Genomic DNA, 27,869 nt, shown 5'->3' on the forward strand with positions numbered 1-27,869 from the left:
CAAATTGAGTGTAAAGTTGATGATTTTTGCAAAAACGCCAAAAATAGGGTATTTTTAGCCCACTTTTACGAAAAAAGACCTTCTGGAAACTCTTTTTAATCATTTTCATTAGAAAGAGCATGTTTCAAACCCCTTAAAACAGTAGGGTTGGTTTTTCATCGCTGGCACATAAGGCCCTAGAAAGAGGGACAAAGTTGAGGACGTTGCTATCGCAACATCATATACTTCAACATGAGCTCTGATGATATGTGAAGACAGCAGCCTTTTGTGGCTTCTAGTGAGGCCTGATTTATTATAATACAGAAATAAATATTTTTGACTGAATTTGCTAAAGTTGCCTGACACAATAAAAGCATGTGCCGTGCAAGCTTCATAATCGTTTATATTTAATACCTGACCACCTTCTGATTAAATGCCCACTTTCAACAATGAAAAATTCCTGATTACTTGCAGAGTGGGGAGAAGGCTTCAAACACACTACTTCCTCTGACAGCTAAAAGAGTTCACACTAAACATATTCATACAAACGACTATTATAAGATATAACTTACTAATTTGTCTTACTGACTAGACTCATAGGGGCCCTTTTAATAAGCTGCCTTAGGTACAAACGCATGCCTAACACAGCTAAAAATGGAGTACCATGGTATGCACTCAGGTGTCCTGTGGTAATCAAATGTGCACACACTAACCACAAACTAAATAATTTTTCCAATTTTTTTTTTTTTTTTTTTGGGGGGGGGGGGGGGGGGTAATGTCAAGGACAGAAAGTGGGTGTTCCTGCGCTAATCAGTTAGCACCTAAATTACCACATGCTAACTGGTTAACGCAAATTTACCGTGTGAACCCTTACAACCTACAAAATGGGTGACAGTAGTGCTCAAGCAGTAATTTTAGAAAATGACCATACACTAATGGCAACATTAATACAGAAAAATAGGAAAACGCCATTTTTATTGCTGTGGTAAAAAGGGCCTTAGTTCCCAGGAAAGAGACAAGAAAGGGCACACTAAGGCCACTTTTTGCCACAGCTTTGTATAAGGACCCATTAAGAGTCTTGACTTTGTTTAAAGTACATGATTTATTCTCTTCCTCTTAAAGCTTCATCACTTAGACTTCATGAAAGCAAAATTAAAGGGGTTTTTTTTTGCATTTTTTTCCCAAAAGAGACATGTACTTAAAAAAATAAATATATATATTTAATTTTATTTCATATTTTATATTTAGAAAATGTTTAGACTTTATATTCCACTGATATCTGAATGTTTCTGAGTTCTCTCTATTCTTTCTGGTTTATTAGGTATTCTATCCTGTAGTTTATTTCTTTTGTAAACCACTTCAGGACCATTTTTTAAGGGTAGAAGTGTTTAACATAATAATACAAGTATACCACTTGAAAAAGAAAAAATTACAAGCAAATAAGAGAAAGAGAAGAATGTGCAAAGCAAATCAGGTAATAAAACACTATAAAATTTCCTACTGGTCCACAATTATAGGGCTCAACTCAGGCACAACTCAAAAGAATTTAAAAGAGAAAAGAAGAAATAGAACTAATGAGGACACGCCTCCATCCAATTGCCCGGATATTCACAGAACCTCTACCAATGGTTCAGCTACATTCCCTTGGTGTCCTAAAGCCACACTTGCTGAACTTTATTTGCTAGAAACAGTTCATTTTTTAGGCTCACAGAAAATATAATTCAAACCAATCCTCTTGATCAGACAATTGCAAGGAAAATGGAAAAAGAAAAGGTCACTCAACTGTATGAACCTAGGATGAAAATAGAAGTAACTGTTTTTGTCCCTTCTGGGTGGTTTTAAAAACATCTGGAAATACACATACACAAGACGTCATACAAATACAATCTTTAACCGTGAAGAACATTTTTAACAGCTAGTCTCTGTCTGATTCCACTGCCAAAGTGACCAAAAGTGTTGCAGTAACCTGTCCTGCAGAACCAGATATCTAGCTAGAAAATCCATCAGGTCTAAAGCATTCAGCAAGATCTCGGGAGTTTGTATGTGATGCCCAGTCTCTTACCTTTTTGCAACTGGCAAATAAAACAATCTGAAGTAGAGGTTCCCAAACTGTGGGCAGTGACTCCAGTTGGGGTCGCAGGCAGTCAGTACAGCATTAATAAATCATGACCTCTTCTCTCCCACTACCACTGCCACCAGGCACAGCCTATTAGAGTCAGTGGCAGCAGTAAAGCTAACACCAAGCCACATTGGCCCCTATCCCTGTATGCAAAGCTGATAGTTCTGCCTGTCCGCCCCTCCGACACAGAAAGTTTACATCAGGGAGGCAGGAACGGCAGAACTAACAGTGCTGCATACGTTACTTTTACAGCTGTTGCCGCCGCATACACAGGAAGACAGCAAGGGTTGGTGGAGGGAAGAGAGATTGAGAACGAGAAAGATGAAGCAATGCTGGGGATGGAGAGACAAAGAGGAGGTGCTGCACAGCAAGAGTCAGAGAAAGAGAGTGAGGAGGCTGCATGCCAGGGGCAAACATAGGGAAAGGGGATGCATGGCAGAGACAGAGAGAAGATGTTGCGTGGTAGGGAGAGAGAGAGAAAGAGAAAGAATGAAGAAGCTGTAGCATGGTAGTGAGCACAGAGAGGAGATACTGCATAGGATGGGACAAAGAGTGAGAAAGATTGACTGTCAGCTTTGGAAGAGATGAGACAAGGAGTAAGTGTTGGGGGGGGGGGGGGTGCTGAGGGCATGGCAGTATCTATCAGAGGTTAGTGGAGGAGAGAGCGAATGGAATGAGAGAAGACGTACCTGTTCAAAGAGACTTACAAAAAGAATCCTCCTTAATGACTTGTTTCCTAATCTATACCAGAACCAACCAATATTGATCCCTTCTGATTTGATTATTTTATCATATTATCATTATTGAACATTACATTTTTTCCTACTCTCACTTGTATGCTATGTATTATCATTTTATTTACCCTATCTGTTATTCTTGTACGTTAATTGTAACAATATGCTGAACCTCTTACTCTGTTAATGGTGATGCCATTGCTATATAATGTAAGCCACATTGAGCCTGCAAATAGATGGGAAAATGTGGGATACAAATGCAGCAAATAAATAAATAAATAAATAAAGATGAGTCTGGAAAAATAAGCTTGAAGAAAGGGAAGAGATAGGGAATAAGCCTAGAAAAGACCACAATGAGCAGCTCTGCCTGGGGGTGTGGGTGGGGAGGTGAGAGAGACAGAAGGAAGGGGGGAGCTGAGCAGTGGATCTGGGGGTGAGGGCAAGACAGGAGAAAAAAAAGGAAAAGAAAGGAGTAAAGAAGAAAGACTGGAGGGAAAAGAAAAAGGGGAAGGAAGTAAAACCCCAAATACACTCAGTGGTACACTTGTCCACACAAAGCACATGTATACACCGACCCTACTTATATACTTCTAGACTTCCTCCAGTCATTCAAAAGTCAACACAGTATCCAGTCAAGCACATACCCACCCAATCAAACACCATACCCAGTCACTTTCCTTCCCCCATCAAATCCATTCACTTAATCACATACACACATCCTTGTATTCATTCAGGTACATGATTACAGAGACTTCAACAAATGTCTGTAAACACCCTCCCACCCCTCTATCCACAGCTCATACCTGCAACCTATCCTCCAACCGTGCATCCCACCCACATCCACTTCCACTCTCAATGACAGAATGAGCTTGGAAATTTTGAGAATGAGGGGATGAACCTGTGGAAGTGAACTTGAGGTGTGTGAGAGAGGTGTTAAATTGTGATGAGAGTGGATGAGTGATCTAGTATGCGGGCAGGTGAGCCTGCGGTGGAAGAGTTAAGAGTACAAGGGGGACAGCCTGAAGGAGGGCAAGAGGTAGATGACAAGTGGACATAAGGGAAGAGGAGGGAAGGTAGATGCATAGCACGGATGGAAAAGAATGTCACATATGAGAGGGGAGGGTAAGGGAAGAAAAAAACAAAATAGGTATGAATAGAAACACACTGTTTAAATGTCCCAATTTCCTGACCATAATTTCTCCAAACTTATCATTCATTAACTGAAGTTAATATCAACTACAATTTGTTAATTCTTATTTTCATACATCTTAAGACAATTTAAAAATACTGCTAATCTCTCCTCACAACCATACAAACAGGAGAGAAGGAAATTCTGTAAACACTGACAATACAAACTTGACATGCACAGTGGAGCCCTTGCTGAGGACTGCATGCCTAAATATTATGAAACAAGTTCAGAAGCAGGTTTCCAGCAATGAATGTGGTGACCTCTCTTTGGGGGGTGCACTCTGATTGTGCAACTTCATCATTGATGCTTGGCTTCTCTTTATAACACTACTTAAAAGAGTTTGCTATGTATGTGTCTTTAGTGTGGGTCCCTGAAGATGAGCTGGTATCTGTGCAGTTTATAAACTGCTCACCTTACTGACAAGCTCTCCTCTATAAGCTTCTCTCTGCATGCTTGGCTTTGTTTAATTTTGCAGCTCTTAAAAAAAAAAAAAAAAAGCAAGACTCCTGAAAGAGCAGCAGGATCAGATGCTCTGTCAATTTGTGATATTTCCTATGACTTTCTTTCTAATACTAAATATAGCATATAGGGTGCATTTTGCTAAAGACACTTTGATAGAAAAATTAATTATCCTTATCAGCACTGTTATTACCACTACTGTTCTTTCATTTGTAAAGCACTACCAGGTGTATGAAGTACTGTAGACACACAAGAAAGAAAGTCCCTGCTCCATACAGCTTTCAATACAATGAAGACAAATATATATAACAAGAGAATCTAGTAGAATGCATTATAAAAGAGAGATGGTCAAAACATAAAAACAACCTTCAAAAAGGTGAGTTTAATTCAGATAGGAACAGAAAGGGAACATGACACACTGGACTTAGGAAGTCTGCTCCAGGTAAACAGCTCAGCAAGGCTGGAAAAAAGTGGAACGCAAAATGCCATGGAGGAGAAGAGCACAAAGTGGCTTGCCAGATGGATGGAGTTCACAAGGAAGAGTGAAGAGAATATAATAATCACAAGTTGCAGAGTGAATGCATTTGGAAACCAATAAAAGTTTGAACTCTACAGAGAAGTGGATGGGGAGCCAATGTAAAGACTTGAGGAGATGGGGTGAATGGTAATAGCAATACTCAAGATAGATAATTTGTGTAACTGAATTTTGAACCCTGCAAAGTTGATATAACCTAATTAAAAATGCTGCCTAAAAAATATATATCAAACATACATCTAACAAGTTCTGAGGGAGAATATATCCCCAACTGGAAACTCAAGGCATGAGGACTTCATGACAGGCAGCTATCACAAACTAACTGAGCAGTCAGTCACTAAGAAGCAACATCTCAGAGTCAATGCTCCTCATCACTGATGCAGCCTGCAAAGATGGAAAAGTACAGACTGAAGCGGGAATGGAATGTTGTAGCTCAGGCAGACAACAGACAGAAGAGAGTCGATGAGAACTGTCTGCCTGATCATAAAGTGAGACAGGTAAAAAATAAGCCCCCCCCCCCCCCCAAGTAAGTCTGGTCAGAGAGAAAGGAAAGCCAGAATCCCTTGAGAGTAGCAGAAGTGCCCTAGGAGGTCCTCCTAAGGGCATAAAGGAATCAAGGAAGGGATAGAAACCCAGAAGTCCGGTCCTTTACCCTTCCTAAACTGGGACCAAATAGAAGGAAGGGCCAACTCCCCAGACTTCCAATGAGAACTGAAGTACTATGGACAGTCTGAAATAAGGTTCCCACAGAACAAGTCATGGTAAAGAGAGGAGAGAACACCACTTAGGGTGGAATTAGATACATATCATAGGGTGGAACCAACCCCAAGACCCGAAACTGACAAACTGAGATGTGACAATACATCAGAAGAAACTGCGCCTCACAGACAGATAAGGGAGAAGACTCTGCAAACCAAACTACACCCTGCAGCAAAGTGATAGCAGCACCATGCAGGAAGAGGGAGCTTCGTTCCACAGATCGAGAGAGAAGCATATCCCAGAACCAAATAAGGGAGCCACATGCTTTGTCTGAAAAGGACAAAGGTCTGCTGGATGAGAAGAAAATATGCAAAGCAGGTAGAAAAGGAACTGTGTCATGATCATAGAAAGGGAGCAGAGTCCCACATTCATATACTGAGTGGGACCCAACCATTATAGATGGTGGAGACTCTCCCTTCAGAGATGGAACCATGAACTATTGACAGAAAGGAAGTGGGATTGGCACTCAGAAACTGAGCCATGCACCACATTTACAGATGGTGCTGGGCTGCACAGCTAGAGATGGAGCAGCACTTCAAAATCAGAGTTGAGCACCACCATCAGAGACAAAACCAAGCTATTCATGCAGCAGTGGGGTACGTTCCATAACAAGAGACGGCATTGTATGTGTACACAAAGATGGGACTTCTATATGCAGATATGAAGGTATACTCACCAAGAAAATCTGGACAGAGCGGCACCTCCAAGATGGGGTGTCACCCAGCTCTATCCAGAATTTCTTCTGAAAGTAAAGGAGCATACATCCTCTAAGAGGATTCCCCCTGTTCAACTGACACCTGGTTTCAATTGGGGCAGGAGCTGGCTGAAAAGCACCACAGAGGAGCTGCACAATCCTTCAACTATCTGCTAAGAGACAGAGAAAATACTGTACATTCCAGGCTCCACGAAACCCTTAAGGGTATTCTAACAGCTTGATGAACAGACAAATTATTTCCACGCATGTCTGCTTTCCGTCCTTAAAGAAGTGGCTTCGGCTACACTAATCACTCGCTCCTAATCTCGTCATAGGCAAGGATGGTACCACAGTGGCCTACACCTCTTCAAAAAGCAATTACGTAGATGTGAACAGAGCAGAGTTTAAAAAGGGGTTGGACGGTTTCCTAAAGGACAAGTCCATAAACCGCTACTAAATGGACTTGGGAAAAATCCACAATTCCGGGAATAACATGTATAGAATGTTTGTACGTTGGGAAGCTTGCCAGGTGCCCTTGGCCTGGATTGGCCGCTGTCGTGGACAGGATGCTGGGCTCGATGGACCCTTGGTCTTTTTCCAGTATGGCATTACTTAAGTACTTATGTAACATATCTGGAAGAAAACCAAATCTTTCTTTTATATAAATCTAAGCTTAAGGATTATAATTACCATCTCCGTAAAGCCAAAGCCCTCTACTATGCAGACTATATCAAAAAGGCTCCGAACCTAACCAAAGAAGTTTACTCTATTTTTCATGATCTGATGATATCTCCAGCCATCCCAGGTGTCACTCCTTCTTCCCCTACAGTTGATTGTCTCTCGCATTATTTTCTCAGTTATCCACGTCCTCTCAACCACCTCTCCTCCCTTCTTTGCAACCTTCCCCCTTGCCAGGGTGTGCCTCCTGTGAATCTTTCCAGCTTCAAACCCCCCACTCCCTCTCCATTGTTCTTTCCCTCACCAAAGCCACCTATTGTGAGTTGGACCCACTTCCTTCTTCCTGGCTGAAGTGCTCTGACCTGAACATTCTTCCTCAAATGCTGTCCCTGATAAATACCAGTCTCTCTCTAGGTCAGGTGTCACTCCATTGGAAAGCAGCTATTGTTAAGCCCATTCTTAAGAAACCCTCCTTGGACCCAGTTGTTCCTGCACAATATCAGTTGGTTCCAAACCTCTGCTTCCTCTCCAAGCCCCTAGAAAGAATCATATTCATACAACTCATTTCTTTTGCTGAATAAACACTTGCCCTTCATCCTAGGCAGTCTGGTTTCAGATCACACTTTAGTACAGAAACTGTCATCACTGCGGTGCTCAATGAAATTCATACTCATGGGGATAAACACAAGGCGATTCTTGCTATCTTTCTCAGCATCTTTCGATCTTGTAGATCACTCTCTCTTGCTGTCCTGCCTTTCCTCTCTAGGTATTTCAGGTTCTATTATGTCTTGGTTCACATTATGTCTCTCTAACCATACCTACACTGTTATTACGGCTTCCTCCAGGGCTTTTTCCATGATCCTTACCTTGCGGCGTCCCGAAAGGCTCCATCCTTTCTCCTTTTTTCAACTTATTCCTCAGTCCCCTAGCAACTCTGATACAGTCCACAGGTATTTCATTTCACTTTTATACAGATGACATTCTTTTGTTTTATTTTATAAACCCATGGAACCCCTCCCTTGGGCCTCTCCCTGACTGTCTCCAACTTATTTCTGACTGGTTGCTTTACTATAAATTAGTCCTCAACAAAGACAAAATATCCACTTCGCTTCTGTTCTTTGGGATCACTTTTCAGCCAGTTGAATCTTTTAGATACCTTAGAATCATTCTTTTTTTTTTTTAATTTGTGAATTTTTTTATTGAAACAGCATCTCAACTTACAACATAGAGCCTCCAGCTCTCTAGCCTAATACAACTTATATTATAACTTAATTCTTAGCTTTACATTGCCGTTCCCTTGGAATCATTCTTGATTCTCACTTATCATTTACATCTCAGATTTTCAATGTGCGTAAAGCAGGCTTCTTTATACCTTTCACCTTTGTGCAATTCATCGCTACTTTAGCTATGAAATCTTTCACCCACTAATTCTTACTCTGCTTGTCACAAGACTAGATTACTGAAATATCATTTATTTAGGTTGCACTTATACTTCTATCAAGAAGCTCCAGTACCCACTAAACACAGCCATCGGCTACTATGCCATGCCCACCAATATGACCATATATCTCCGTTGCTACAAAAATACCACTGGTTACCGATTCAGCAACATATACTTTTTAAAATTGTTACTTCTCACTTTTAAGTCCCTTAGGCTCAGCCTACCCCATTACCTCTCTTCTCTCACTATACCCTTTCATCGGCCGGTCTTCTCCATTGACTAAATGATCACTGTTTAATCTTGCCTGGTCCTAAACTTGACCAGTTAGAATTCACTCATCATCACGCTTTTTTCTTTGCCGTCCCCTCACACTGAATTCCCTCCCACTAGACATCCATACAGAAACCTCTTTTAAGAATTTCAAGTCAAAGCTGAAGACCTGGCTCTTTGCAAAGGCTTATACATCAATCTGAGATGAAGAAATTGATTGCTGCTATCCTCCCATCTCCTCTTCTTTACCCTAGTCTCCCTTCTTCTCTTATATTTTTTATCTTGTCACTCTGAGTGTATACTCTCTCGTCCTGTCCTATCAAATTTTGTAGTTCCTGTCTTTTTTTCTACTATTTTGAATTATTGTATACCAAGAGCTACCAGTTAGAAATGATAATATAGCAAATTGTAAATAAACCATAAGGAGTGAATCACAATAACTATTTTTTTTCGGTCTCCATCCACTGGTTGATGAACATAAAGCATTCATCTGGACTGGTCTGGTCTGACAAAAAGGAAATACAAGATACCTGCCTCAGTCAGTCACTAAGCAGATTCATTCACTATCACAGGGGAGGTCTGTGAGAGAATAGGGGGAAATACCCATCCCCCAATAAAATCCATCAGAATACAGATGTGAAGAAAAGGAGGAAGTGGGTCAGTTATACTGGAAAAAAAGATGACCACACTTAAAAATAATTCGAATAATGTCTGAATAATTACCTTATCTGAAGGTCCAGGATAATCTGCCTTTTGTCCACATTTTCTGTGTACACCTTCACACCATTTATCCGTAGTGGCTGATACACACACAAAAAAAGAGATTAACAGTATTAGGTCAAGTTTAGTTTAACATGAATTTCTGAATTAGAGCTTTCAAACAATCTACAGTGGAAGAAATGTCAATTCCATCCCCTCTCAAATTTGCTGAATGATTTAATTTTAGTGAAATATCATTTTTGTCAATTTCTTTCTTTAGATGCTGGTACCAACTTTCTTGAGCATTTTGCTCATCAGTAACTCATCTTTCCTCCAACAACCTTTTCTACAAACTAGGCTTCCAGCCCTACTATTCAACTGAAACTGTACTTCGCTCCCTTCTACCTTTATTTGTGTCCAACAGACCTCGACTGCATCTGTTCTCTCTTGCTATCGTCTCCCAGAGTGAATTATGCAAATTTCTTTCTGACATTGCCTGTTTCCAGTATTTATGCACAGCCTTTTAGTCATTTCACTATTTAATACAATTCTATACCATTTCTCAGATTCAATAATAACCGTAGTGTACAGTTGCATGAACAGTAACAATCACTACAATCCTGCTAAAAATAAAGTAACAAATTAAAAATAGAAATAAACACAAAACAAGAATACCAACCCGGGGAGGAAGTGACGTCACGGGGCTGAATGGCCGCTTAAGCTACTAGCTCCCGAACCTTCCCACCTTTCTATAGCAAAAAGCGCTATATTTTCCTTCAAAACTACATTTGCAAGACTCCCGGAGACTTACCTGCACCTTGAGGGACAAAATGAGTAAGAAAACATCAGCGGTCCCGCGAGACAGCGAACGGACGGCAGTCCGAAAGTCAGCGCGGGGCTCCTCGCGCCATGCTTCCCCTGCCGCGCGGGAGTCATCGGGGTCTGATTCCGGCTCCTCACAAGTAGGACGAAGTGAGCGTGCAGCTAAATTTAAGAACCCGCAGGACTTAACAAAGTGTTTGGAGGCTATAAGGGCAGAGATTCGCGCCTCTAAGGACGAGATCCTGGAGCACGTGGACGCGCTCAGCGCTGACCTGAGAGAACTTGGAGGCAGAGTGGAAACGCTCGAAGAGCGAGTCGACGAACAAGCGGAAAAACATGAGAGCATGGAGGTGAATGTGGCTAAGTTAGCTGCACAAGCTGAAGATTTGAAATACAAACTCGATGATATAGAAAATCGCGGACGACGCCAGAATCTTCGATTTCGAGGAGTGCCTGAAAATGGCGACAAAGAGAACGTTCCAGCCATAGTGCGGGCCTTATGCGAGCAACTCATGGGCGAGACCTTTGATGCGGACATGCTGGGAATAGAACGTGCACACAGAGCTTTGGGTAAACCCAGGGATAATAAACCAAGAGACATTGTAGTACGTTTTTCCACCTATGCGGTTAAAGATCAGCTATGGCAGAGAGCTCGTCAGAACCCGGTTCTACAACATAAGGACTCTCGAGTTTATATCTTCCAAGACCTCTCATTGTTTACTTTAACTCAGAGGCGAGCAATGAAGCCAGTAATTGAGATTTTGGTGAAAGAGAAAATTGCATACCGATGGACTTTTCCCTTTGCAATCTGTTTTACCCTTAAAGGGGAACAGCTCCGCTGCCGTTCGGTGGAAGCTGCGTGGAAATACCTGCATGAGGCAGGTTTAGCTCTTAAAGAAACCTTACCGGTGGCGATGGCTCCCTCTACCAAGAAAAGGTTCCAAAAGTGGGAGAGAGTGGAGAATGCAGCGAGCAGCCAAACTTGAGACTGGTAGTTGATATGGTTGGATAAAACTTGGAAGGCAGTTAATATGCAAAGGATGCTTGACTTGCTCAAATTTATATGTTTTGTGAGTTATGAAAGCAGAAGGATAATGTAAAGATTAAATTAGAGGTGGGAGGGGGAGGGGGGTTGGAGGGTTTGAGGGGGTATGCATTTGGTTCCGGGGTCATTGTTCCTCTGCTATCCCATACAGTGGCGCAATGCGCTGTTTGGTGGGGGGATGTTAGGGAGGTGGGGAAATGTGGGAGGGAGGGAGTGGGTAAATAACAGACAGACAGATCAAGGGGAGAGAAGGGGGTCAAGGGAAATAGGGGAGCAGCAAAAAATCTATTTGTCCAGCGAGTGTTCCACAAAGAGTGAGGTAGATGGTTGACTTTAAAATTCTCACATATAACATCAAAGGTTTAAATACCCCATTTAAAAGACATTCCTTATTTAAGGAATTGCAGTTAATGGGTCCTCAAGTGGTATTCTTACAAGAAACTCATTTACATAAAAAGCATGAACATTTGCTGACCTCTATGCAATACCCAAAAATCTTTTATGCTTCTGATGTGAAAGGTGTTAAGAAAAGGGGAGTGGCTATAATGTTCCACAAAAATGTACAGATGCAACTTCTGCACTCCAAGAGGGATGCTGAGGGTCGTTTTCTATTCTTGCATGTTAAGCTGGATACTAAGGAATATACGCTGGCGAGTGTCTATGCTCCCAATGAACGACAGGAGAGATTTTTCCTACACCTTCAGAAGGAGTTGCAGAAGTTTGCTCGGGGTAAGGTGATAGTGGCGGGGGACTTTAATGCTACTATGCAGCCTAGGTTGGATAAGACCACTGCACCTTCCCCTAACGATTGTAGAATCTCCAAAGCCCTGGGGAAGTTTGTAACGACTATGGGACTGTATGATGTATGGAGACTTGACCACTCGGGGGGAAGAGATTATACATTTCATTCACATGTGCATTTCTCTCACTCCCGACTGGATTATATTTTTTTGGATAAGGGCTTCTCAGAAGAGGGGGGGGGGATCATACATAGGACATACGACAATTTCAGACCACGCCCCTGTGTGGACAATAATTACTTCATTGAAGGAAGAGACGCGTGATAGAAGGTGGACTTTTAACAACTGTCTACTACAGGACCCAGAAATTGTAACTAACTTTCGTTCTGTGTTGAAGGAGTACTTTGATATCAACCTGGATTCAGGGCCAACACTGGGTATAGTGTGGGATGCATTTAAGGCTGTATCTAGAGGTTATTTCATAAAATGTGCAACCCAAAGATCTAGAACCCATAAAGTAAGATTAGCTCAGTGCATGGAGCGGTTAGGCGCCCTGGAAGACAGGTATAGAGCCCATGGCTCAGTGGCTGACTTCCGCAAACTGCAAGCAATAAGATTGGAGCTCGCAGCTTTACATGATGAGACTTTGCAGTTTGTAAATGCACGCCTGCGACAAGTTCATTATGAATTTACAAATAAACCAGGCAGGTTGCTGGCCACTAAATTAAGGAAAATGAGGGCAGATAGACACATCCTGAGAATGAAAGATGCTAGGGGTTCCATGCTGCACACATCAGATAAGATTAGAGAGCGGTTTGCCCACTTCTATGAGAACCTTTATAAGGAGGATGCTGCTGTACAGACTGAAGCCATTGACCAATATTTGGCAGACCTGGGTATGTCGGCGCTGACTGACTCTCAGAAAAAAGTGTTGGAAGCCCCGGTGACAGTGAAGGAAGTAATTCGAGTTATTAAAGCACTCCCAACGGGGAAAGTACCGGGATTAGACGGATTTACTAATGAGTTTTTTAAGCTTTTTGGGGGAGAATTGGCACCCTATTTGACGTTGGTTGTTAATTCGGTACGTGAGGGTGCGCCTTTCCCGCCATCGATGATGGAAGCATGGGTGGCGGTGATACCAAAGCCAGAGAAAGATAATACGGAATGCGCCTCTTACCGCCCCATCTCGATTCTCAATACCGACGTAAAAATATTGGCCAAGACCCTGGCAAATCGATTGGGTGATATGCTGCCTAGCCTGGTGCACCCCGACCAAGTTGGTTTTGTAGCAAACAGACAGGCCCTGGACAACATCCGTAGAACACTGGATTTGCTCTTTGTGGCTCGGTCGAGGGCCTTGCCAGTGGTTTTACTGGGATTGGATGCGGAGAAGGCCTTCGATCGAGTCCACTGGGGGTATCTGGATAAGGTTTTGAATAGAGTGGGAATTGGTCCTTATTTTAGAACATGGATTCAGGCACTATACACCTCGCCTCGGGCCTGTGTAAGAGTGAATGGTGGTAATTCGCAAATGTTTGAATTGGGCCGTGGCACTCGTCAGGGATGTCCTCTGTCGCCTCTGCTGTTCGCTTTGGCGATGGAGCCCCTGGCGGCTGCCATTCGGGAGAATGTAGATATATCTGGAGTGCGGGTGAGGGATAAGGAATATAAGATTGCTCTATTTGCGGATGATGTGCTCCTGTCCTTAACTAATCCAGTGGTTTCCCTTCCAAACTTAATGAAAGAGATAGGAACCTACTCTAGGGTATCTGGATATAAACTCAATGCGGGGAAGTCTGTGGGATTAGCAGTGGGGATATCGCAGGAGCGTATGGAGGCGTTGAGGGCCTCCTTTGCATTTAGGTGGACTGACCGGGACATTAGATACTTGGGGGTACAGATCCCTGGGAACCTAGCGGACCTCTTTGCTGTTAACTACCCAGCTCTTCAGAAAGAGGTCCTGAGGGATTTAGACAGATGGGATTCGTTGGAATTGTCCTGGTTGGGACGCATAGCTGCACTTAAAATGAATATATTACCCCGTCTGCTATACTTATTCCAGGTGCTGCCGCTGCGGGTCCCCAGGGCATTCATATCTAAGCTTCAGGATGGCCTGATTCGCTTTGTTTGGCACCAGAACGACCACGCTTGCCAAGAGCATTCTTGTATAGAAGTAAGCGAGAGGGAGGTCTTGGAGTGCCTAACCTGTACTGGTATTATGTGCAGCGGCAGGCTAGATCGGCTGTGGAATGGTCGAAGGGCAGATCATAAGTTATGGGTCCATCTGAACAAGACTTGATTGGCTCTCGTAGACTGGGGCACTGATGTGGCTACCGGCCAAATATAGGGGACAGGTTGAACGATTTCGCCGATGTTACAGGCTACATTCTACTATTGGGACCGAATGTTCCAAGAGCGCCGACCCTCTTGTGTCGGGGTTGGCCCCGATTGTTGACAATCCTATGTTTGGCCCGGGAATGGGGAATACGGTTTTTCGTAAATGGGCTACCTCGGGTGTGGAAATGTTAGGTCAACTATATATAGGTGAAAAGTTGGTGCCCTTTGAGACATTGGTGGCGGACTATAGGCTTCATACCTGTGAACATTATGCCTATGGGCAATTGATACACTTTTTGAAAGAACCGGCATATGTGGAGTGCCGAAGGAGGGAGGTCCATCCCTTGGAAGAAGTGTGTGTGGACTCTCGCAGTACACGTGGATTGATATCTCGTCTTTATGGCTATTTGGGGACACAATTAAAACCATCCCACTTGCATCGTAGAAGATGGGAGCAGGAGCTAAATTTCACTTTACCTGAAAAGGAGTGGTTGCAATTGGAGAAGGGTATTTTGAAATCCACTATAGCAGTGGCTGTTAAGGAAAACTCGCTTAAGGTATTTTATAGGTGGTATCTTACTCCGCAACGATTGCACCAGATGTTCCCTAAGGTCACAGCGAGTTGTTGGAGAAACTGTGGAGGAGAAGGGACAATGGGCCACATTTGGTGGACCTGTCCTAAAGCAGTAGCATACTGGAGGGGAGTCCGGTCTCGCCTTCAGGCCTGGGTGGGCAGATCTGTGCAGTGGCATCCTTTAATCTTCTTATTGGGCCAGAGACCCACGGGCTTAACAAGTAGCCAATGGTATATGGTGAGAGGGGCCTTACAGGCAGCTCGTATAAACCTGGCCAGAAGTTGGAAATCTCCGCTAGTACCCTCATTGGTGGGTTGGATTACAAAGGTGCATTATATATGTGAGATGGAGCGATTGACAGCAGTTAAAAGAAAACCCTGCCTAAGTGGGATAAAATATGGAAACCTTTTTTGAACGCTTGTTCTGGATAATTACTTAATTGAAATGCAAGGGGGGGAGGGGGGAGGAGAGGGAGGTAGGGGAGGGACGGGGAGGGGGGGAGAATAAGGAAGCTGTAAGGTTCCAGAGAGGGGTTAAATAATTTTTTCAAAAAACTGTTAAATTCTGAAGTATAATTGGATGATGGGATAGTGCTGTTCTTCTTGTTTCTATCTGGTACTTGTTACATTTACTGCAGATTTGATATGGTGTGAAATGTTATGTACTGTTCTTGGCTTGCTTTGTCTAAATGACAATTAATAAAGACTTCTATAAATTAAAAAAAACAAGAATACCAACCCAAAACCTTGATGGGGAAGAAAAAAGATGCAGCAGCAAACTAACAACTATCCACCTGCCCTGCCCCCCTTCTCTTACAAATCACCTCGCCTCCACTTCTACCATTTATAAGGTGAAAAAAACATGCCAGGAACTTAGTCCTCCTCAGATTTTCCTACTGGTGTTCTCACCTCTTCCCACTTTATACACAAGGGGTCTGATTTTATAACAGGATGCCTATGTGAAGTCCAAAATGGCACCTATTTTATAAAGGGAAAGGGAAATGGGACTTGATATACCGCCTTTCTGAGGTTTTTGCAACCACATTCAAAGCGGTTTACATATATTGAGATACTTATTTTGTACCAGGGGCAATGGAGGGTTAAAGTGACTTGCCCAGAGTCACAAGGATCTGCAGTGGGAATCGAACTCAGTTCCCCAGGATCAAAGTCCACTGCACTAACCACTAGGCTACTCCTCTAGGCACCTAGAACCAGCCCTATAAAATGTAAATACCAATCCATACATTTACACCTGCTCCAAATCTGGTGTCATTTTGTGCATATAAAATATAAAATGTAAAATATATACATACAGTGCAATTCCAACCCTGCCCACTCAAAATATACCTGCAGGAATGTTTGCACATATCAGTACATGCCCTCTTCTTACCACACATTTATATGTGCATGTACTCCTGCACAATTTTATAAAAGGTCTTTTCTGTGTACAAAACAGGTTCTACATGCTGAAGAACCTTTACAATACTACAGCCCATCTGTACATTCTCTTTCTTAATTCTGGCTCTACTTTTCAATATAACTTGTCAGTTCTTTCTCTATCTCACCAAGTGTATTAATGTCTACTTCTCTGCTGTTTGAAGACTACTCACTATTGCGAGGTTAAATATGCAGAATACGGAGGTCTTTTGCCTTTCCACTTGACAAGTCACCTGCCTCCTTGATTTTCTTCCACTTCTAACTCTGTTCCTACACAGACTCTAGAATCTTTTTTTACTCCTGTCTCTCTAATATCAATGCTGTCTCTAATGACAACATTCATGCCCACTCATTTCCCATGTTTTCATTATAATTCTCACTTATCCCTCATATCATTTGCTGGACTATCATAATTCTTAATTCATCGATTTAACACCTCCTTTACTTTACCCTCTTTAACAGGTAAAAGACCTAATTGCCCAAGTTCTCTTCTAGCTTCCCAAATTTTAAAACATAAATCATAATAAAGTCAATTCTCATCATTGGCTTCTCATTACCAAGCATATCTGGTGGCTCCTTATCTTTTACAGGATTCGCTTTCCCTTGCTATCAATCCCTTCTCTCCCCTTCCTCATTCTTCAAACACCTTCTATATATACTGATTTCTTCATACAGTCCTGCTTCTCAGACCTTCTCTCTTGTGCCTCCTGAGCCCTGGAGTAGACAACTTGACAACCTTCATGCCTCATTAATAATGGAAAGCATGTCATACACTGCCAGATCTCCAGAAGAGAGACAAAAATTTAGTGAGGTACAGAAGGAAAAAGTGGAAATGGATACCAGTAATTAACTGAAGTCAAATGGTGGAAGATGCCTGACTATGGAACTTAAACAGACTTGGACTGCTTTTTATTTTAAAAAGTTGTAGTTCTGGACTATGCAAACGTTTGGTCACATGATACATAAGTGGGTTACAGTTCTCATTCACTGAATTTGACTTAGTAGCTTTCTGCAAGTTCTGCTGGCTTTGGCCACAAAACAGACACACATAGTAACATAGTAGATGACTGCAAAAAAAGACCTGCACGGTCCATCCAGTCTGCCCAACAAGATAGTAACATAATAAATGACGGCAGATAAAGACCTGTACGGTCCATCCAGTCTGCCCAACAAGATAAACTCATTTTACATGGTATGTGTTACTTTATATGTATACCCGAGTTTGATTTGTCCTTGCCTTTCTCAGGGCACAGACCGTAGAAGTCTACCCAGCACTGTTCTTATACTAAGTTCTGAAGCTAACGTCGAAGCCCCTTAAAATTTACACTCCAGCCCATCCCTATCTATTCAGTCACGATCAGGGCGTAGACCGTAGAAGTCTGCCCAGCTCCTGTTCTGTTTCCAATTACCAGCGTCGCCACCCAATCTCCGCTAAGATTCCACGGAACCATTCCTTCTAAACAATTGCTAGTTTGCCTGGGCATCGACCTAAATACTACTACACCCGGTGCAAATCCTTCTTTGTGTACAATTTGTGAAAAACATGATCTATCTGTCTATTAAGGAGGCTCTGACTCTTGTCCATCCATTGTAATCTCAAGCAGCATAGGAAGACATGTGGGTAGAACATTGATAAACATCTCATTGGGTTCTTCCCTGTATACTTCAACAAGGAGTACACATGTCCTAACATTTTGTCACACTGATTTTAATTGTTAAATTTCAGCTGTTTTTGCTTCAAAATTGTGTGATAAGGGGCCTTTAATATATTAATACACAAAAGCAGGATTATACCCAAATTGAAAGTACCAAACAAACACAAAATAAAGCAACTGGGAATATTAGCAAACAAGGCTCAAAGACAACATTGGACTAGTGATGGACATGTTATTCTTTGAAAGATGTACGTACTTCTAGCAACATATTGTTTTGATGTATTTCAATTAAGTATGTTTTTCAATTTTATTTTGTGACTAATATTCTCAGTTGTTTTGTTACTTCGTTAATATAAAGACCATGACTAGTGATGATAGTCCTGTAATACTATGTGCCTGTGTGTTGTCATTACCAGGAAGGCATCTTTCTTTCCTGGGGCTAGACCAGTGGTTCTCAAACCTGGTCCTGCAGGCACCCCAGCCAGTCAGGTTTTCAGGATATTCACAATGAATATTTATGAGAGTTTTGCATGCAGTGGAGGAAGTGCATGCAAATTTCTCATGACCATTCAATGTGGATAGCCTGAAAAACCTGACTGGCTGGGGTGCCTGCAGGACCAGGTTTGGGAACCACTGGGCTAGACAAAAACTACATCCTGCAACATACCTTTTACCTGTGTGAACTGTGCAAGAGATATTTGCATGCACTATTCTGAAAAATTAAAAAAAAAATCAGCATATTAAAATCCTGTTGGTATTAATAAAGATATTTTTTTAAAAACTGTGATTTGACAAAGAATCTCTCTCATTCTTTGTCTCTGTTAACCACTGTCAAAAGGTTTATACCCCCCTTAGTGCTATCAAATGGAACAATCTACTAAAAAAGCAAAACAAGTAATATAGAGGAGAGTTAACAGCCAAAGCAAGCTAAGGCTTATGTTGACACTGGCCAGCTCTGAAAACATTCATCCCTTTGCCACCTATGTATGTAGACAAAATAATTGTAACAGTAAACAAAAAGCCTTGGTCATCAATGTTCTAAGTGGCCAGTGATATTTAACTCAGCATACTAATAAAGTGATAATGCCTTAATTTTTGGCCATTTCTCGGAGGAGGGGAGGTCCCAATCTGTCAAGTTGTTCTCCAGAAAGAAATTAGAAAGTTTAAAGGGTCGATATTCAAAGTGATTTAAATGGCCAGGAGAGGCTCCCAATTGTTTAAATCGCTTTTACATGGCTATCTGGGGACATTCAGTGGCATTTCAGTGCTGAAAATCTCATCTAACCGACTATGCCAAAACTGGCTAGCTTGTGGGTGGAATTAGGGCAAAGCAGAAACTTAGTTGGTTAGTGGTGATTTTCAGGTCGTTAACCAGCTAAGTAACCACATAAAGTTAGGTTAATTTCCAGGTTGGCAGTCATACCAGGATGTTCAGTGCCGGGAGCTGTGCATGCCCTGGCATTGAATATCTGGAGTTAGTTCAGCCTATGGCCAAAAGCTGCTTTCCCAGCTGCTTACCGCTGCAGTCTGAATATCAACCCCTAAAACAGCATCAATCCTTTACTCTGACCAGCTCACATGCAACATCATTGTTAAGAAATAAGAGAAAAGAAGAACTGAACATGTATGGAAGGAAAGAACTCTTCAATGTCTTCAGTCTTTAGCTACAAAGCTTCATATCCGAGTACTTCTGATGAGAATCACTACAAAAAGAAAAGCTGGGCCCAGCAGGCTCTAGGCACACAATGGTCAGGATTGGTTGCAGAAAACTTACCTGATGACCCATCTCAATCTTTGTGAAGCTGAAGGTACTAAGGTGGCTGTTTGCTCCTCTCACTGCTGGCTGAATGGTTTCTCGAAACAGTTTCTCTACAAACTGGCAGATGAAAGGCCACATATGCTTCACTGTCTAAAGAAAAAGAAATATACTCTTTAAAAGTTAAGCACAGGCTATGGTGTTATTTTAACAAGCTTTTTCATGCTCAAACCAGTCTTGGTAGTAGGCTAATGCAGGTCTGAGGCACAGTGTGAACAGGTGCTCCAGTAATAACTAGTAAAAGAGGCCCGTTTCTGATAGAAATGAAACGGGCGCTAGCAAGGTTCCATGCCCCCCTCCCTACCTCCCTCCCTCTATACCTAACTCCCTCTCCTCTGAGTTCCAACCCCCCTCCCCTCCGAGTTCCAAGCCCCCCTACCTCCCTCCCTCCTCTTCGAGTTTCAGGACCCCCCTCCCCTCCCCTTCGAGTTCTAGGACCCTCCCCTCCCCTTCGAGTTTCAGGACCCCCTCCCCGTTCCATGTCCCCCCTCTCGTCCGAGTTCCAGACCCCCGCGCCTCTCTCCCCTCCGAGTGCAAGCACGACCTGTCCGCCTGCCCCTCGCCTTCCTAACTGCCAGCTGTAATTTAAAACTTGTTACCTCGTGGTCCGGCGGCAACAGTGAAGTGGAGCAGGCACGGCGCTTCAGACTGCCTTCCCTTCTGTCTCAGCTCTGCCTCTGGTCCCGCCCTCATTTCCTGTTTCCGGAAGGGCGGGACCAGAGGCAGAGCTAAGACAGAAGGGAACGCAGGCTGAAGCGCCACTCGCCTTCACTGCTGACGCCGGACCCCGAGGTAAGAATTTTTAAATTCTGGCCGGCATGCTGGAAGGCGAGGAGCAGGCGGACAGGTCGTGCTTGCACTCGGAGGGGAAAGAGAGAGGGAGGGAGGCACGGGAGTCTGGAACTCGGAGGAGGGGGGGCATGAAACTCGGAGGGCAGGGAGGGAGGGAGAGGGGAGGGGGGGAGGGGCATGGAATGGAGGGGGGGAGGGGGTGTGGGGGGCTGGAACTCGGAGGGAAGACAGGGGGGATGGGAGAGGGGTGATTCTCCCACGATTCTCTACTCACCTCCAATGGTTCTGTGGCTGGTGCTGGCTTCCCTTCCCTTTCACTGATCCGCCCTCTGACGTCATCACGAGAGCGGACCAATGGGAAGTGTGTTATGAACCCAGGCATCCAGACGTAGAACATTGGAGGTGCAAATTATTATATAGGATAGTAACAATCTGAGAATCAAGGAAGCCAGGATTCAAATTCTGCTTCTCCATGATACTCTTTGTGCCCTTTGGCAGGTCAGTTCACCCTTCATTGCCCTAGATAAAAAACTTAATTTATAAGCCATTTAGGGGAGAGAAATATCTATTGTACCTCAATATAACTCACCTACAACTTGGATTTGGAAAAACAAGTAAATAAACCAAATATTCAAATCCAAAATCCATACAACAGTGGAATGTCCATAATGGAAAGATGTGTGTTTCTTTAAGCTCCTGTGAAAGAACTTAGTAGACCCCTTGTGTGCAGAGCTGCATTAAGGCATATGTAAACTAGGCATGGGCCTAGGGCCCACAAGTTTATGGGGTCCCTGTCAGATGTGCCCAGGACTCAGGAGGCTAGGATTGCCAATTGTCTGGATTTTTTTCAGGATTCTACAGATTTGAAAATTAACTGTCTTGAAGCCAGAAGGCTGGCTAATGTGTATGGATTTTTTCCCCCCGAGATTAGACCTCTATAGCTATCCAATCCTGTCCCCTTTCAGGCTTCTCTAATCACAGGAACAAGTGGTTGAGCTGAAAGTACTGTGAGAAAGCCTGAGCCTTCATGAGGTCTTGGAGAGAGTGGTTTCGGGGGTGGGGGTGAGGAGGGGAGAGAGTTGTTAAGGATAGCAATATAAGAGGAATGGAGGGAATTGAAAGGAGGCTACTGAGAAAGAGCTTGCAATAAACACAAGAACTTTAAATGATGGTGAACACAGTTGATGATTTTTTTTTTGGGGGGGGGGCAAGGGAAGGGGGGGGATCACTGAATGATACATGGGCAGCAAGCAGCAGCACAACACCAGAACAGAGTATGTGTGTCTGAAAAGTGACAGAATGTGTATATCTCTACCTGAAGAATGACAATGGGCAGAAGTGATGGCAGGAAGATGGAGTGGAGTATTTATTTAAAGTTATTTGCAGCCTACCAATTCTACAAAATCTTATTTCAATGATAAAACATAAAACAAAATTTGGTAACTAGAGATGCACCTGGAAGGATAACAATTCTTACCAGAAGGGATCATTTGCATCTATCTAGAAAATAATCTACAGCCCTTAGCTAATGTTTCAAGTCCTACTTTAAACAAAGCATGGGAAGAGGCTTGCATATTGGTTCATTCAACCAGAAAATTTCTACCAGCTTTATAGGAAGCATGGCTAAGCTCTGCAGGTAGCCCTACCAACTAAAGACCAATGTACAGCACTGTGTCTGAACTTTCAACATATTCTAGACATGTGGGAGTACTTATCATCCATCAAAGCTCTGCCCTGGTTATCTAACGATCACAGAGCTATCAGCTTCATGTCAGAATATTTCATATGTTGCCTAGGAACTCAAATTCAAAACATGTTGATTTATCAAGGATTTTGTTCTATCATATTATACAATCTGGCGTATATCCAAGATATTTTATTTGCTAAACTCCATCTGGATGAACTCTTACCTTGTTCAGCCATTCTGTTCGTTCTGTATCTGGAAAATGAACCTATAAAAATGACAAAAGAAGTATCAGAATGACTGTTGATAAAGTGAACCTTATTTGAATAAGATATTGTACCACATGTCAGGGAGATTAAAGAACTCGCATTAACTCAAGTTGTAAAAATTATAATGAACAGTCCAAAGATTTTAAAAAAAAACAATAAATCTAAATCCTTGTTTAAGGCTAAGAGTAAACTTAAGGTTATGATATATTACCTTATTTACTTTATTTATATTTGCCTTTATTGTACACTGAGTATGGGTTTTCCCGCAAAAAAAAAAGTGTAACCCAACTCATATAAAATACCACTGCTGTTAGAGTTGTAACTGCCAACACATGCAGGTTACTCCAGTGCCTTCTTAGAAACCCATTGCAATCATACCATTCTTATTAGAGTCATAAACCCATTGGTTATCCCCAGGGTCTGAGTAATTTTTGCAAGTAAGGGATCCTCTGTGTGTTTATCTCATGGCTTTCTTAAGGGGCCCTTTTACTAAGCCATGTAAGCGTTTATGCGTGCCCAACGTGCACCAAAATGGAGTTACCGTCCAACTACTGTGTGGCTCTTGCAGTAATTTCATTTTTGGCGCACATCCGATACGCTCGTCTAAAAATATATATTTTTATTTTTGGACACGTGTAACTGACGAACGCAGTTCATTACTGCCCGGATTCTTTACCACAAGGTCAATGGCTGGTGGTAAAGTCTCAGTCCCAAAATGGTCGCGAGGCAATTCTGATTTTGCTGCATGTCCATTTTTGGCACAAAAAAAGGCCTTTTTTTTTTTTTTACAGGTGCGCTAAAAAATGGATGGGTGCGCACCCAAAACCCGTGCCTACACTTCCACAAGCCATTTTTCAGCGTGCCTTTGTAAAAGGACTCCTAAGTTTGTCACTCTTCTAGCCACCACCATTTGGAGAGGGCACTTCAGGAGTTCACTACCTTTTCTGTAAAAAAACATTTTTTTTTTTTTAAATCTTGATGCTGTTCCTGAGCCCTCTTTGGAGCATCACATCAGCTGTAGTTCTCCATCTCTCCTTCAATATACACACATGCCTCAGGTTTGCTGTGAGGCAAAAGCACTAACAACTGAACTTCCAGCATTTGGAAAGTGTCAGTACCCTACTACAATACTCCAATACTACTTTGAAGTGCCACGTTCAAAACATAATGCAGTGATTCCCAAACCTGGTCCTGGAGGCTCCTCAGATCTCTCTCATGAATATTCACTGTGGAAAACCTGAAAACCCGACTGACTGGGCAGTGTCCAGGACCAGGTTTGGGAACCACCGACAATGTGATCTTTTTTTTCTCCACACGTACAATATCTGCTTATGCTGGCACAAGGACGACCTTTGAGCAGCCCTGTAACATGGATGCCATCTACCACCATTCTTTGAAGACTTTCGTGTCAATATTTAAACTCCGTAGTTGATGTCCATTTTAAACATCAGTCACGATGTTTAAATTAGTCACAGATACTCAGTACCCCTGAATAGCCATGGAAAACGAGCAGTGCCATTGCAATCCAGAAGATAGCAATATTCAAACTGCTCCCTGAACAGCTCTCTGCATAGTTAAGACAGCAGTTTTTCTGTTCTAACTTTATCCAGATAGTTATCTGGATAGTGGTCTGAATATGGCCACTAATAGGTTAATTTCCTGCTCTACCAACACATGGCCTGGATTCAAGGTCAAATCCTGCTTGTCAGAATACGCCTTTCACTGGACATTGCTGCAACACTTGCCTGATTATATTCTTATTTGATTCTGTTTATGCAAAAGATGAAATAGACTTGAAGGAGCATGCAGTATCTGATAGGCAGAATGGCGGCAGCAAAAAGACCCTCCCGTTGCTCAGGAAACGATTCTAAAGTGCAGAGCAGGCATGAGAATGGGCAGCTGGGGAGCTAATTTTGGTGAGGCCAGGACCCTGTTGGCCTCTCCATTCCAACTCTTATATCTTGTATTTTAATAAAACTTGATATACCGCTCAACTTCACAGATCTAAGCAATTTACAAAAAAAAAATCAGTACAATTTAAAAACTCCATTAAATATGACAGGAAAGCCAAAAAAACACTCATTCAAGAAATCAATCTCTCCACAGGGAAAAGAAAAAAAAACACCATTACAAAACCATATACTCATTTTGCTGAGCAGGAATGTTAAAGTATCCTTTCAGCTCTTTTTATCTCAGTGGTAAACGCTTGTTTAAAGAAAAATGTTTGAATTAATATCTTTAACTTGTTAAAATCAGCTTTAAGTCTGATTTCCTTCCGAAGAGCATTCCATAAAACTGGTGCCAACCAAAAAAAAAAAAAAAAAAAGTTTAGTATGAGTTGACTCCCATCCTACCCTTCATAATCTTTACTTTATTGGATTTCTAGACCATTTATAACGACAAGTTCAAAGTGGTTTGCAAAGTTTCAACAGATAATAACCGAGACAGTCACTTGGGAATTACAAACAATTATATACACAGCATACATCAAACAGGCAGACAAAAAGTTACACAGTAGAATCATAGAATTTCAATATAGGAGGTGAATTATTGATAAAGCAATTTTTGTTGTCTTAAATTGTCTTCTAAAGATGGAGAAGAGGCGTCGGCCTTTGCCCGATGAAAGATGGTCCCGGCAATGAGTGCTGGTCTCAGGAGCCAGCATTAATTTAAAGAGCTCTTGGAATATGGAATAATTAAAGAATTTAAATAAGGTGGTTGATGTTCATAGTATGCTTTGGTGTTCATTTTCAAAGCACTTACACTTACAAAGTTCCACAGGTTACTAAGAAGCTTTGTAAGTCTAAGTGCTTTGAAAATACACCTCCACATGTACCATTGTTAGAAATTTAAACTGATTTCTAAAAGATATAGGTAACCGCTGATATTTTAAATACAGTGAGGTAACAATCATTTTCTTACATGACCCAATAATTGTATGGCTGCATTTGAACTGTCTGAAAATTACATTTTGAGAGTTCCATATAAAGCGAATGCTACATACCGGTAGAAGGTATTCTCCGAGGACAGCAGGCTGATTGTTCTCACTCATGGGGTGACGTCCACGGCAGCCCCTCCAATCGGAATCCTTACTAGCAAAGTCCTTTGCTAGTCCTCGCGCACCCGCGCGCACCGCGCATGCGCGGCCGTCTTCCCGCCCGAAACCGGCTCGAGCCGGCCAGTCCAGTATGTAGCAAGACAATACAAGGGAAGACACAACTCCAAAGGAGAGGCGGGCGGGTTTGTGAGAACAATCAGCCTGCTGTCCTCGGAGAATACCTTCTACAGGTATGTAGCATTCGCTTTCTCCGAGGACAAGCAGGCTGCTTGTTCTCACTGATGGGGTATCCCTAGCCCCCAGGCTCACTCAAAACAACAACCATGGTCAATTGGGCCTCGCAACGGCGAGGACATAACTGAGATTGACCTAAAAAATTTACCAACTAACTGAGAGTGCAGCCTGGAACAGAACAAACAGGGCCCTCGGGGGGTGGAGTTGGATCCTAAAGCCCAAACAGGTTCTGAAGAACTGACTGCCCGAACCGACTGTCGCGTCGGGTATCCTGCTGCAGGCAGTAATGAGATGTGAATGTGTGGACAGATGACCAAGTCGCAGCTTTGCAAATTTCTTCAATGGAGGCTGACTTCAAGTGGGCTACCGACGCAGCCATGGCTCTAACATTATGAGCCGTGACATGACCCTCAAGAGCCAGCCCCGCCTGGGCGTAAGTGAAGGAAATGCAATCTGCTAGCCAATTGGATATGGTGCGTTTCCCCACAGCCACTCCCCTCCTATTGGGATCAAAAGAAACAAACAATTGGGCGGACTGTCTGTGGGGCTGTGTCCGCTCCAGGTAGAAGGCCAATGCTCTCTTGCAGTCCAATGTGTGCAGCTGACGTTCAGCAGGGCAGGAATGAGGACGGGGAAAGAATGTTGGCAAGACAATTGACTGGTTCAGATGGAACTCCGACACGACCTTTGGCAAGAACTTAGGGTGAGTGCGGAGGACTACTCTGTTATGATGAAATTTGGTGTAAGGGGCCTGGGCTACCAGGGCCTGAAGCTCACTGACTCTACGAGCTGAAGTAACTGCCACCAAGAAAATGACCTTCCAGGTCAAGTACTTCAGATGGCAGGAATCCAGTGGCTCAAAAGGGGGTTTCATCAGCTGGGTGAGAACGACATTGAGATCCCATGACACTGTAGGAGGCTTGACAGGGGGCTTTGACAAAAGCAAACCTCTCATGAAGCGAACAACTAAAGGCTGTCCTGAGATCGGCTTACCTTCCACATGGTAATGGTATGGACTGATTGCGCTAAGGTGAACTCTTACAGAGTTGGTCTTGAGACCAGACTCAGACAAGTGCAGAAGGTATTCAAGCAGGGTCTGTGTAGGACAAGAGCGAGGAGCTAGGGCCTTGCTGTCACACCAGACGGCAAACCTCCTCCACAGAAAGAAGTAACTCCTCTTAGTGGAATCTTTCCTGGAAGCAAGCAAGACGCGGGAGACACCCTCTGACAGACCCAAAGAGGCAAAGTCTACGCTCTCAACATCCAGGCCGTGAGAGCCAGGGACCGGAGGCTGGGATGCAGAAGAGCCCCTTCGTCCTGCGTGATGAGGGTCGGAAAACACTCCAATCTCCACGGTTCTTCGGAGGATAACTCCAGAAGAAGAGGGAACCAGATCTGACGCGGCCAAAAAGGAGCAATCAGAATCATGGTGCCTCGGTCTTGCTTGAGTTTCAACAAAGTCTTCCCCACCAGAGGAATGGGAGGATAAGCATACAGCAGGCCCTCCCCCCAGTCCAGGAGGAAGGCATCCGATGCCAGTCTGCCGTGGGCCTGAAGCCTGGAACAGAACTGAGGGACTTTGTGGTTCGCTCGAGATGCGAAGAGATCCACCAAGGGGGTGCCCCACGCTTGGAAGATCTGGCGCACCACTCGGGAGTTGAGCGACCACTCGTGAGGTTGCATAATCCTGCTCAGTCTGTCGGCCAGACTGTTGTTTACACCTGCCAGATACAGTGGGGGAAATAAGTATTTGATCCCTTGCTGATTTTGTAAGTTTGCCCACTGACAAAGACATGAGCAGCCCATAATTGAAGGGTAGGTTATTGGTAACAGTGAGAGATAGCACATCA

The 27,869-nt window shown here is 43.1% G+C and overlaps 1 protein-coding gene across 2 annotated transcripts in view; it reads right to left on the reverse strand.

Moving 5' to 3' along the window:
* Positions 1 to 27,869, reverse strand: part of ESYT2 (extended synaptotagmin 2) — a 362,124-nt gene that overhangs the window by 209,603 nt on the left and 124,652 nt on the right. For both annotated transcript variants that reach the window (XM_030198737.1, XM_030198732.1), the window contains exons 2-4: positions 22,685 to 22,726; positions 19,941 to 20,075; positions 9,581 to 9,657 (exon numbers count right to left, since the gene is read on the reverse strand). In XM_030198737.1, coding sequence (XP_030054597.1) covers positions 9,581 to 9,657; positions 19,941 to 20,075; positions 22,685 to 22,726 — 254 coding nt within the window. The remainder of the gene's footprint in view (positions 1 to 9,580; positions 9,658 to 19,940; positions 20,076 to 22,684; positions 22,727 to 27,869) is intronic.

This window comes from Microcaecilia unicolor, chromosome 1 (assembly GCF_901765095.1).
Source record: "Microcaecilia unicolor chromosome 1, aMicUni1.1, whole genome shotgun sequence".
Taxonomy (NCBI): domain Eukaryota; kingdom Metazoa; phylum Chordata; class Amphibia; order Gymnophiona; family Siphonopidae; genus Microcaecilia; species Microcaecilia unicolor.